The sequence below is a fragment of the Symphalangus syndactylus genome, chromosome 22 (assembly GCF_028878055.3).
Source record: "Symphalangus syndactylus isolate Jambi chromosome 22, NHGRI_mSymSyn1-v2.1_pri, whole genome shotgun sequence".
Lineage (NCBI taxonomy): Eukaryota > Metazoa > Chordata > Mammalia > Primates > Hylobatidae > Symphalangus > Symphalangus syndactylus.
The window spans coordinates 18,178,293-18,190,618 of NC_072444.2; the positions used below are offsets into that span (position 1 = coordinate 18,178,293).

General features: G+C 46.7%; 2 protein-coding genes across 5 annotated transcripts in view; one reads left to right on the top strand and one right to left on the bottom strand.

The window, feature by feature from the left end:
• LOC134735664 (uncharacterized) overlaps nucleotides 1-12,326 on the top strand; it is a gene marked incomplete at its 5' end in the record, with an annotated part of 51,086 nt that overhangs the window by 26,452 nt on the left and 12,308 nt on the right. The window lies entirely within an intron of this gene.
• LOC134735631 (neuroblastoma breakpoint family member 3-like) overlaps nucleotides 1-12,326 on the bottom strand; it is a 35,308-nt gene that overhangs the window by 13,452 nt on the left and 9,530 nt on the right. For 2 of the 4 annotated variants that reach the window (XM_063631715.1, XM_063631716.1), the window contains 8 exons: nucleotides 9,649-9,858; nucleotides 7,835-7,919; nucleotides 6,784-6,998; nucleotides 5,657-5,729; nucleotides 4,981-5,192; nucleotides 3,730-3,939; nucleotides 1,908-1,992; nucleotides 860-1,071 (listed from right to left, as the gene is read on the bottom strand). In XM_063631715.1, the coding sequence (XP_063487785.1) occupies nucleotides 860-1,071; nucleotides 1,908-1,992; nucleotides 3,730-3,939; nucleotides 4,981-5,192; nucleotides 5,657-5,729; nucleotides 6,784-6,998; nucleotides 7,835-7,919; nucleotides 9,649-9,858 (1,302 nt within the window). Of the gene's footprint in view, nucleotides 1-859; nucleotides 1,072-1,907; nucleotides 1,993-3,729; nucleotides 3,940-4,980; nucleotides 5,193-5,656; nucleotides 5,730-6,783; nucleotides 6,999-7,834; nucleotides 7,920-9,648; nucleotides 9,859-11,520; nucleotides 11,551-12,326 lie in introns of all 4 variants that reach the window. The other 2 variants (XM_063631717.1, XM_063631719.1) reach the window with 2 other exon arrangements.

Below are 12,326 nucleotides of genomic sequence, written 5' to 3' on the forward strand. Positions count from 1 at the left end.
CACCATCAAGACGTGGCCAAATATGGAAAAGACCTTTTGCTCCCCATATCATGGAGGCTTCTGCAGCCTCTCTCTGGACTTTGGCAGCTGTGTCCCCCATCCCGCTACAGGTCTGATTCCCAGGCACAGGCTTGGTGTCCTGTCACGGTTCACATTTCAAACCTCATTCTTTCTCTTAGGAGAGGACAAACTTGTCCTACAGTCCTCTATGCATCAGGAGACTTCACCGGCCCTCCATCATGTGGCTTCTGCCGTGTTATTCAGGGACATTCTCTCTACGGGGAGGGCTCCAGTCTGAAGCACTTCCTACCACCAAATGCCCCCACATCAAGTGCCTTCTGCAGCACCACACGGTAAGGGACTTTATCTCATTTTGAAAGGCAGTCTTAAGTGTTCCCACATTGGGATGCTTCAGACACTGGCAAGAGACAATTTGCGTGCCTTTGCAGATGGAGACAGAGAAACTCAGGAAGGATAAATCACTCACTCACCGACAGTTACTAAGAACATTGCCAAAGAGACAGCCCGAGAACCTGCCTTCTGAGTCCAGAGCTCTTTTCACTCTAACAAGCGCCCTCCTGTCACAGCCTCCTTCCTGTCCTTTAAAACTAGAAACGTGCTGCTTCTTGCTCCAAAGACCACCTTCCATCAAGGAAGGAGGGACATTTGCAATACTGTGACCTCCAACCCCATGGGTTTCCCATCTCTGTTCTTACCCAGGAAGTCCTGGTCATGTCATGGCCACATATGTTTCGTGGAAAAAAACAGCACCGCTACAACTGTCATTGCGAAAGTATGGAGGTCTGGAGTCTCTCATAAGCCTGGGGTTTTGGGTCATCAGGACCTATGGCCACCTTACCTGGGCTGAGCTTTTGGAGGAGGTCCTGTGCCAGCCTACATCCCTCAGCCAGCTGTTCTCGGAGGTCCCACCCCTGGGACTCGGGCTCATCCGGTGTGAGAAGGGCCTGGAGATGCCCAATCAATGAGCGGGTGGCATCTCTCCCTTCCCGTAACTTCACGCTTAACTGGGTCAGCTCCCGTTCCCGAGAGAAAACCAGGACTTCATATTGCCTAAGGTGAGATAGTAGAGAAAATTTAACAGTGGAAAGGGATGAGCGATCAGTTCTAATATTGCGACACAGATTTCTGAGACAATGTCCTCAAGGAGACCTCCAAGCAGAAGGTCAGCACGTGTTTAAAGAAATGTCTGAGGCCAAGAGGAAGAATAAAAAACGGTTCACAGGCTTCCTCCATACGAGAGAGGGCTCCTGGAAGATCCCCCACGATGTTCCATTCATCTGTCTCTTCTGTCAACAAAAGTAGGTCCCTTCCTAATTCAGTTTCAAAAAGACATCCATCCTTTCAGTTCCTCACTCTGCCCATGGACATTTCCATGTGCATATACACACAGTGCATCTTGCAGCGACTAGATACAGAGCCATGGACAGAAACGAGACCAGGTGCAGATGGGGCCAATTGAAAAGATGAAAGAAAAGAATGACAGGCTGGAGAAGGCAACATTGATGGAGTGAAAGGATGAGAAGTCGCAGTCCGTCAGGAGGTGATTCTGACTAAGGGTAAGTGGGGTGGTGATGGCACATCATTTTGAGAATACTGAATGCTGCTGGGTGGTTCCCACTCCTTTGGTTAATTTTGTGTTATGCGCATTTCACCTCAACAATTACTTGTTTGAAAAACGGAAAATAAGGCTCTGAGATACAACTGCAACCCGTAACTTATTATCATCCTTGTTCTCTGCTTGATAAATCTTTGTGTGTCATGAGCCTGCCATGGCAATTCCTGCCCTTCCCCTGGCCCAGCTTAGCTCTTATTTCTCCCCGCCAAGCTGCTGTACTTCAGAGATTTACACACCAGCCCACCTGCCTGCCCCCACGGGGCCTCCTCACCTGAGCTGCTCTGCTAGCTGCTTTTCCACGAATAGCCGCTCATCCCTCAGCATAGACTTTATGAGGTCTTTGCAGTCTTCATACTCTGAGAAAAGACAGACACGCCTGCCTCAGTGAAAGCCTACACATGCTTCTCTGGTCACTGCCGACAGGGCAGGAGCCAGGTCCATCCCAGGGACAAAACTGTCCCCAGTACCAGGCTCTCGCCAGGGATTTCCACATCTTTACTCGTCAGTCTCCCGACTTTCTGGCATCTGGTCCTCCAAAATTTAGAGACGAAGAAACAGAAACTCAGGGCACAGCAATGAAGTTGACAAGATGATTCAACCACAACGAAGTGGAGTCAGAATTCACAGCCCCTGAGGTCTGACTCTGAATGCGGGGCCACTTTCCCAAGCCTTGCAGCCTCCCCTCTAAAACACTGCACTGAGGCCTGAAGCAGTGATTTCCTGTACAGTCGGGAAGGCCCCTCGGACTATGGGACTGATGGTTTCGATTTTACTAGGAATTTCAAGGACAAATATTCAAAGATCTTAAACATCTTGGATTTTTAAATCATATCTTCGGATGTGATTTTAAGAATCATATCTGAAGCATAAAGTATGAGACATAAGACCATAAGGTCATGAAGGAAATATGCCCAAATACTAATAAGGTTTGTGTTAATTTAGAAACAGTAGAATGAAGAACTAATAGATAGCGTTTACTCTGTGCCAATAAACGTTGTAGGAGATTGACAAGAGATAGTTCATGTAATTCACTGCAGCAATTTAGAGGTAGGTATTTCCGTAGTACCCTATGTACAGATGAGGAAACTGAGGGACAGACAAGACAAGCAACTTGGATGGAGCCCAGGAGACAGGCCCAGGGTCCCTGCTCTGCACACTGCACTGCTACTTCCACACATTCTCGGGTGCGATCTTTCTTCCTCTTTAGGAACAAGAGCCTGTGCCCCAGGAAGCAGGACTTCCCTCTCACCAGGGTACTCTCTGCTTTTCTTTTGACGAGTCTTGCCCTGTCACCCAGGCTGGAGGGCAATGGCATGATCCTGGCTCAATGCAAACTCTGACTCCTGAGGGCAAAGGAGTCTCCTGCCTCAGCCTCCTGAGGAGCTGGGAATACAGGTGCCTGCCACCACGCCCAGCTAATGTTTGTATTTTTAGTAGAGATGGGGTTTCTCCATGTTGCCCAGGCTGGTCTCAAACTCCTGACCTCGTGATCCACCCGCCTCAGCCTCCCAGAGTGCTGGGATTACAAGAGTGAGTCACCGTGCACGGCCCCTACTCCCTGCTCTTGATGCTGTCACTTATAGATACCATAGGTTCCATTAGGAGCAGACTCGTCTTGAAGCCCCTCACAGCGGGTACTGTGTACTATCACCAAGTTTCCCTCAGGGTCCCTAGAACAGAGCTTTGCCTATTGGGCCTCAACAGAAGCTTGAACAGAATAAGGGTTCACTAGTCCCAGACGTTTAGAACAACAGATTAGATGTTATTTGTCTGCCGGATCTTATACGGGACAGAGAGGATTCTTGAAAACACGATTTAGCCTCTTGGAGAAAACAGGTCGTTCTGTGCCCGTGTCTGAAATGAATTAAGTGCGATTTTAACTCTAGGCCCACCCCCACCTGATTGCAAACGTGGAAAGTTGCTAAATACTTTGGTACCTCTGACTTCCAAAATTAAAAAAATGTGCAAATGCCCATTTCCATTGTCCTAGAAGTATGGGAAGGTTGAAATTATTTTTGATGGAGAGAGCATTTAGTTTCTCAGAGAGAAGACATCATTGATCACTTTTGTGAAGGTGAGCCTATAGGACTTACCATAATTATTCTGCCCACTGGCCAGGAAGTAGGCCACTTGAGTTACAAGAAATTTCTGTTGGAGGTTTCTGAACTCCTGTTTCTTCTCTAACAGCTGGGGGCACGATTTCTTGTTGATTTCTAGAATGTTCATCTCTGCCTTCTCACTGGACCAATGGCCGGCAGATACCACCATGCTGACGTTTGTGGCAGAAGAGCTGGGGCCAGGGTCTGGGGAGAAGACACCCAAACACATGATGGGTTAAAAACTGGTGAAATCAAGTAGGTTTAATCAGGACTGAGGGATGTCACTGCAGCCTCGTCCACTTCTTTGAAGATGTTGTTTCCCTGGTTTCACTCTTCTCATCTCCAGTCTTGATCTCCTTTAAGTCAACTTGTCTTAGCTATGCAGTCACCTTGAAACCAGGACATAAACACTTCTACCCTTTTCTTGCTTATAAGTTTCTACAAAGTAAGGCTGGGCCCTGGGTTGTTGACCCCATGAGCGGCCAATGTTTGTGTGTAGCACAACAGATTGTTTTTTGTTTTTTAAATGTTTTTGTTTGTTTGGTTGGTTTTTGGGTTTTTGTTTGAGATGGAGTCTCACTCTGTCGCCAAGGCTGGAGTGCAGTGGCGCGATCTCAGCTCACTGCAACGTGTGCCCTCCCAGGTTCAAGCGATTCTCGTGCCTCAGTCTCCCAAGTAGCTGGGATTACAGGCGCCAACCACCATGCCAGCTAATTTTTGTATTTTTAGTAGATACGAGGTTTCACCACGTTGCCCAGGCTGGTTTCGAACTCCTGACCTCAGGTGATCCGCCCACCTCAGCCTCCCAAAGTGCTGGGATTACAGATGTGAGCCAGCGCCCCTGGCCAGAGACTTCTTATGAATAGCTAAGACAAACCAATGAAAAGGACAGACAGTCTAGCCTGAGAGTAGTGAATGGGGGTGGGAGGATTGTCTGAGCCAATCCTCCCACCTAAACCTCCTGAGCAGTTGGGACTATAGGCACGCAACACCAGGCCTGGCTAGCTGTTTGTATTCTTTGTAAAGATGGGTTTCACCATATTGTCCAGGCTGTTCTTGAACTCCTGAACTCAAATGATCCTCCCACTTGGGCCTCCCAAATTGCTGTGATTATACGTGTGAGTCACCGCACCTAGCTCCATCCTAGTGTCTGACTAAACCAATATGTATGTATAGAGCCTGTCCTCACAATTCATCTTCCATAGCCTACACAGAGGTATGAGACACAAGGAAAATAGAGGCTACCTGGGAGAAGGTTTGGAGCATCCTGCCGCTCATCATCAGAGGACGCACTGTCTACAACTAGAGGTGGGTCGACTTGGTCTTCCTCAAATGTGATTTTGGTGTTCCCGTGAGGCTGGTTGCACTCATAAGGGCCGTGGCTATTGGAACAAGTGACGGCACATTCCTCCAGTGAGTCCTCAGGGACTTCCTGTTCTTCAGCCTTCTGCACCTCCCTGATGAGCCAGGTGGGATAGAGATGACAGAAGATTAAACACAGAGGGACTGGACCCCAGGGAGTCCTGGCTGGTGTTGACAGGAGGCATTAAGAGAGTGGCCCCAGAAAGCAAACAGGAGGTTCCCTTTAAGAGGGAACAGGCAATCCTCTTCTCTCTGCAACAGAGCATGGCTGCCATGGGAGCCAGAGAGGAAGAGAGCAACTGGTGCACATTGCACTGGACAGATAGGAGCCGAGGAGGACGAAGGCTCAGCTATCCCTGTACGGTACAGGCATGACACCTGCCACACACAGAGAAACACAACAGCTGCCACACCCTGTGTCTAAGCTGCGTTGAATTTCACATAATGTCGCCAAGGGAATGCAGGCTTTTGGCCCATCGTAGATGCCAGAGAGGGTGTGCCTCCTAGATCTTTTTCATATGTTACCACCCATTACTTGCTCCCGATTATTCAGTGTTACCTGGGGGCACATAATTCCTCTACTTTCTCAGCCTCCTCAACTTTAACATCTTCATCTTCATCTTCGTCATTTTCTGTAAATACAGAAGTGTTCATTCAGATATTTCCCACTTCACACTCTGCAAGCGCAGTCAGCCCAATGGGCACAGAGACATGAACATCTAGGCATGGGTCACTGTTCAGCTGAAAGCTCTCTTGTTTTATCTTTCACAAAATGCCCTGGCATGGTTTCCTGATCCATCAGGCAATGCATTTCTGATCTGGAGTGCCATCATCAAGATGTGGCCAAATATGGAAAAGACCTTTTGCTCTCCATATGATGGAGGCTTCTGCAGCCTCTCTCTGGACTTTGGCAGCTGTGTCCCCCATCCCGCTACAGATCTGATTCCCGGGCACAGGCCTGGTGTCCTGTCACGGTTCACATTTCAAACCTGATTCTCTCTCTTGGGAGAGGACAAACTTGTCCTACAGTCCTCTATGCATCAGGAGACTTCACAGGCCCTCCTTCATGTGGCTTCTGCCGTGTTATTCAGGGACATTCTCTCTATGGGGAGGGCTCCAGTCTGAAGCACTTCCTACCACCAAATGCCCCCACATCAAGTGCCTTTTGCAACACCACACAGCAAGGGGCTTTATCTCATTTTGAAAAGCAGTCTTAAGTGTTCCCACATTTGGATGCTTCAGACACTTGCAAGAGACAATTTGCGTGCCTTTGCAGATGGAGACAGAGAAACTCAGGAAGGATAAATCACTCACTCACTGACAGTTACTAAGAACATTGCCAAAGAGACAGCCTGGGAACCTGCCTTCTGAGTGCAGAGCTCTTTTCACTCTAACAAGCACGCTCCTGTCACAGCCTCCTTCCTGTCCTTTAAAACTAGAAACGTGCTGCTTCTTGCTCCAAAGACCACCTTCCATCAAGGAAGGAGGGACATTTGCAATACTGTGACCTCCAACCCCACGGGTTTCCCATCTCTGTTCCTACCCAGGAAGTCCTGGTCATGTCATGGCCACATATGTTTAGTGGAAAAAAACACCACCGCTACAACTGTCATTGCGAAAGTATGGAGGTCTGGAGTCTCTCATAAGCCTGGGGTTTTGGGTCATCAGGACCTATGGCCACCTTACCTCGGCTGAGCTTTTGGAAGAGGCGCTGTGCCAGCCTACATCCCTCAGCCAGCTGTTCTCGGAGGTCCCACCCCTGGGACTCGTCGGGCTCATCCGGAGTGAGAAGGGCCTGGAGATGCCCAATCAATGAGCGGGCGGCATCTCTCCCTTCCCGTAACTTCACGCTTAACTGGGTGAGCTGCCGTTCCCGAGAGAAAACCAGGACTTCATATTGCCTAAGGTGAGATAGTAGAGAAAATTTAACAGTGGAAAGGGATGAGCGATCAGTTCTAATACTGCGACACAGATTTCTGAAACAATGTCCTCAAGGAGACCTCCAAGCAGAAGGTCAGCACGTGTTTAAAGAAATGTCTGAGGCCAAGAGGAAGAATAAAAAACGGTTCACAGGCTTCCTCCATACGAGAGAGGGCTCCTGGAAGATCCCCCATGATGTTCCATTCATCTGTCTCTTCTGTCAACAAAAGTAGGTCCCTTCCTAATTCAGTTTCAAAAAGACATCCATCCTTTCAGTTCCTCACTCTGCCCATGGACATTTCCATGTGCATATACACACAGTGCATCTTGCAGCGACTAGATACAAAGCCATGGACAGAAACGAGGCCAGGTGCAGATGGGACCAATTGAAAAGATGAAAGAGAAGAATGACAGGCTCGAGAAGGCAACATTGATGGAGTGAAAGGATGAGAAGCCGCAGTCAGTCAGGAGGTGATTCTGACTAAGGGTAAGTGGGGTGGTGATGGCACATCATTTGGAGTATACTGAAGGCTGCTGGGTGGTTCCCACTCCTTTGGTTAATTTTGTGTCATGCGCATTTCACCTCAACAATTACTTGTTTGAAAAACGGAAAATAAGGCTCTGAGAAACAACTGCAACCCACAACTTATTATCATCTTTGTTCTCTGCTTGATAAATCTTTGTGTGTCATGAGCCTGCCATGGCAATTCCTGCCCTTCCCCTGGCCCAGCTTAGCTCTTATTTCTCCCCGACGAGCTGCTGTACTTCACAGATTTACACACCAGCCCACCTGCCTGTCCCCACGGGGCCCCCTCACCTGAGCTGCTGTGAAAGCTCCTCTTCCATGAACAGCCGCTCATCCCTCAGCATAGACTTTATGAGGTCTTTGCAGTCTTCATACTCTGAGAAAAGACAGACACGCCTGCCTCAGTGAAAGCCTAGACATGCTGCTCTGGTCACTGCCTACAGCGCAGGAGCCAGGTCCATCCCAAGGACAAAACTGTCCCCAGTACCAGGCTCTCGCCAGGGATTTCCACATCTTTACTCCTCAGTCTCCCGACTTTCTGGCATCTGGTCCTCCAAAATTTAGAGACGAAGAAACAGAAACTCAAGGCACAAGGAAGTTGATAAGATGATTCAACCACCATGAAGTGGAGTCAGAATTCACAGCCCCTGAGGTCTGACTCTGAATGCGGGGCCACTTTCACAAGCCTTGCAGCCTCCCCTCTAAAACACTGCACTGAGGCATGAAGCAGTGGTTTCCTGTACATTCGGGAAGGCCCTTCGGACTATGGGACTGATGGTTTCCCTTTTACTGGGAATTTCAAGGACAAATATGTCAAAGATCTTAAACATCTTGGATTTTTAAATCATATCTTCGGATGTGATTTTAAGAATCGTATCTGAAGCATAAAATATGAGACATAAGGCCATGAAGGAAATATGCCCAAATACTAATAAGGTTTGTGTTAATTTAGAAACAGTAGAATGAAGAACTAATAGATAGCGTTTACTCTGTGCCAATAAACGTTGTAGGAGATTGACAAAAAATAGCTCATGTAATTCATTGCAGCAATTTACAGAGGTAGGTATTTCCATAGTACCCTATGTACAGATGAGGAAACTGAGGGACAGACCAGACAAGCAACTTGGATGGAGCCCAGGAGACAGGCCCAGGGTCCCTGCTCTGCACACTGCACTGCTACTTCCACACATTCTCGGGTGCGATCTTTCTTCCTCTTTAGGAACAAGAGCCTGTGCCCCAGGAAGCAGGACTTCCCTCTCACCAGGGTACTCTCTGCTTTTCTTTTGACGAGTCTTGCCCTGTCGCCCAGGCTGGAGTGCAATGGCATGATCTTGGCTCAATGCAAACTCTGCCTCCTGGGTGCAAAGAAGTCTCCTGCCTCAGCCTCCCGAGGAGCTGGGATTACAGGTGCCTGCCACCACGCCCAGCTAATGTTTGTATTTTTAGTAGAGATGGGGTTTCTCCATGTTGCCCAGGCTGGTCTGAAACTCCTGACCTCGTGATCTGCCTGCCTCAGCCTCCCAGAGTGCTGGGATTACAGGAGTGAGTCACCGTGCACGGCCCCTACTCCCTGCTCTTGATGCTGTCACTTATAGATACCATAGGTTCCATTAGGAGCAGACTCGTCTTGAAGCCCCTCACAGCGGGTACTGTGTACTATCACCAAGTTTCTCTCAGGGTCCCTAGAACAGAGCTTTGCCTATTGGGCCGCAACAGAAGCTTGAACAGAATAAGGGTTCACTAGTCCCAGACGTTTAGAACAACAGACTAGATGTTATTTGTCTGCCGGATCTTATACGGGACAGAGAGGATTCTTGAAAACACGATTTAGCCTCTTGGAGAAAACAGGTCGGTCTGTGCCTGTGTCCGAAATGAATTAAGTGCGATTTTAAATCTAGGCCCACCCCCACCTGACTGGAAACGTGGAAAGTTGCTAAATACTTTGGTACCTCTGACTTCCAAATTTAACAAAATGTGCAAATGCCCATTTCCATTGTCCTAGAAGTATGGGAAGGTTGAAATTATTTTTGATGGAGAGAGCATTTAGTTTCTCAGAGAGAAGACATCATTCACCACTTTTGTGAAGGTGAGCCTACAGGACTTACCATAATTATTCTGCCCTTTGGCCAGGAAGTAGGCCACTTGAGTTACAAGAAATTTCTGTTGGAGGTTTCTGAACTCCTGTTTGTTCTCTACCAGCTGGGGGTGCGATTTCTTGTTGATTTCTAGATTGTTCATCTCTGCCTTCTCACTGGACCAAAGGCCGGCAGCTACCACCATGCTGACATTTGTGGCAGAAGAGGTGGGGCCAGGGACTGGGGAGAAGACACCCAAACATATGATGGGTTAAAAACTGGTGAAATCAAATAGGCTTAATTAGGACTGAGGGATGTCAGTACTGAAATTCTTAACTTACTGTTGAGAAAAAAGTGATCAGTCTCCACAGCACTTTAGGATCCTTAACGACAAAAACAATGTTCACGGTTCCTGAGCTCAGAGCTGAAGGCACTGCCAATAGCTCAGTCTCCGACAAGAGTGAGCAAGGGTGTGGCCAGTGTGCCAGGTAATGGTCTGCAGTTGCTACAACACAATTAGAACGTGGGGGTGTCATGGAATCTTAGGAGCCCTCACTCCAACTGCCAAGGCTCTGCTGAAACACAGGCACCCTGGTCTCACCTGAGGGTCACCACCAATTGGGATCATTCCTTCAAAATTCACTCTCAGTATTCGTGTACCCTTGTGACAATGCCACAGACCCATCTCTTTCCCAATACATCTAAGCACATTCCTCACTGTTTATCGCTTGTCTGTGCAACATCATCAAGGCAGAAACAGTTTCCCAACAGGTTATATTTTCTTAATGGTAGTCATGATGTCACCCCACCTGCTCCGAGTTAAAACAGATCTTAAGGCTTTTCCACAAGTGTAAGATATCAAACTTTTAGCCTGCCCTGATTTCCTCTGGGTCTTCTGCAGTTTTGTCTGTATCCACTAGTCAGTGAATGAATAATTCACTTGTGAAGAATGTTGTCTTTCCTGTCTCAGTGTTCTTCTTGCTGTTTCCCATTGTTATGTTGATTTCTTTTTTCTTACTGGGGCACCATCTTGGCTTTTCATTACACTCTAGACCAGTTTGACATCCCTATGTCCAGAGCTCTTCCTCTATGTGGGTTGATGTTTTTTTAATGTCACTGAGCACATTTTATACTTGTCACTTATGGATGTCATTCTAGTGTCGCAAGAGCTCTTTTCAAGTTATCAAGTGATCAAAATCATTTCTATAGAGATCTCCTGAAAACATGTGTGACCATCTATCTTGGGAAGTTTCATAAACCTCATGCTATTTTGTTGTTTCCATTTTGTTTTCCCATATACTGAAAAGAACAGGGCCATGAGCGGTTCTTATGGAATATGGTTTGATATCTGTTTTGTTAAGTTGGACTAACACCATGGACTTTTGGTTTCATTCCACTAACAGAACATGGCAAGATCAAGGTTATGGTCACGGTTGGTTGGTGATCCTCAGTGTTGCAGTAGAAGGTGAGTTTGAGATGAGAGGAATGAGTAGGAAAGAGTGATCCCCTGAACCACCTCCTCGCTTTCTCAGCTTTCATCCCCACCCAGGTTTTGTGAGCCTGGAACTTGGGAGACTGTTCTGTAGCCCAGGTCTCCTAAGATTGGCTGCTGGACTTGCCTGAGTTGAGGGTGCAGTGAGTGTGATCCTGGGCTGCCCAGCATTCATGTGGAAGTGTAGGAAGGAGGACTGGGTCAATCCCATTTCAAAGCGTGTCTCTCTGCAGCCCACACTGTCCTCCAATGACACTGTGAGGATACTGCTTTAAGACGTATCAATGGCTTCAAGTAATGTATTTTCTGGCATCTGGGAGACCTGATATTCTGTGTCATAATGAAAATCTGTCATGTTTCTTTATTTTAAAAATGATAAAACTGCAGGTTCACAGAGTTACATGGCTTACTTGAGGTCACACAGGGATGAGTTTTCAGCACTGCCAATAAAAGCAATCACAGTAATTATTCAGTAATTATTCATAGGATCCATATAATTCAGTATTCACATAATTATTTACTAGTTGTTCATTGACCAATTCGTACAAGGCATTTTGCTCAAAACTGTGCTCATATTTGGACATTGTATCTTCATCATAATCCTGTGGTAATGCTATTATCCGTAAGTAACAGGTAAGAAACCTGAAGAAGAGGGATAGCAAATCATGTATTTGGACATATTTCCATTTTTTTTTTTTTTTTTTTGGTTTTTGTGATGCTGGAAGAATGAGCAGAATGAGTCATAGGAAGAGTATACATTCCTGTAGTATTTTCCAGGACAGAGGTGTGACCTCCCCTACTGGGACCAAAACTCCCAAGTGTCTGCAACCTTGCTTTAACATTATTGGAAATAACCTCTATCACCTGGAATTCCCCTAGAACTCTGGAATATACAAGAGAAGTATGAGACTTGGGTCTTCCCTTGGCTGTGTTTAATTCACTCTTCTATGGAATACCAATGATTCTCACTAAGATTTTGGCCTTTTCATAACCAAAATGTGCATTTTATGGAGAAGATTTTACACTTTGCTCTGTTTAGAAAGAATAAATATGAGCAATGGTTTAGGTTTTATGCCCTGGACTTAATATTTTTCTGATTCCTGTTTTGACATTAAACTCTCATGTAAATAGAAACATACTTATTTCTCATAAGGCCAAGTTTGTTATTAGTTTGAGTTTTTGAAGATGAAGCACAAACTTTTGATTTTATCTTTGT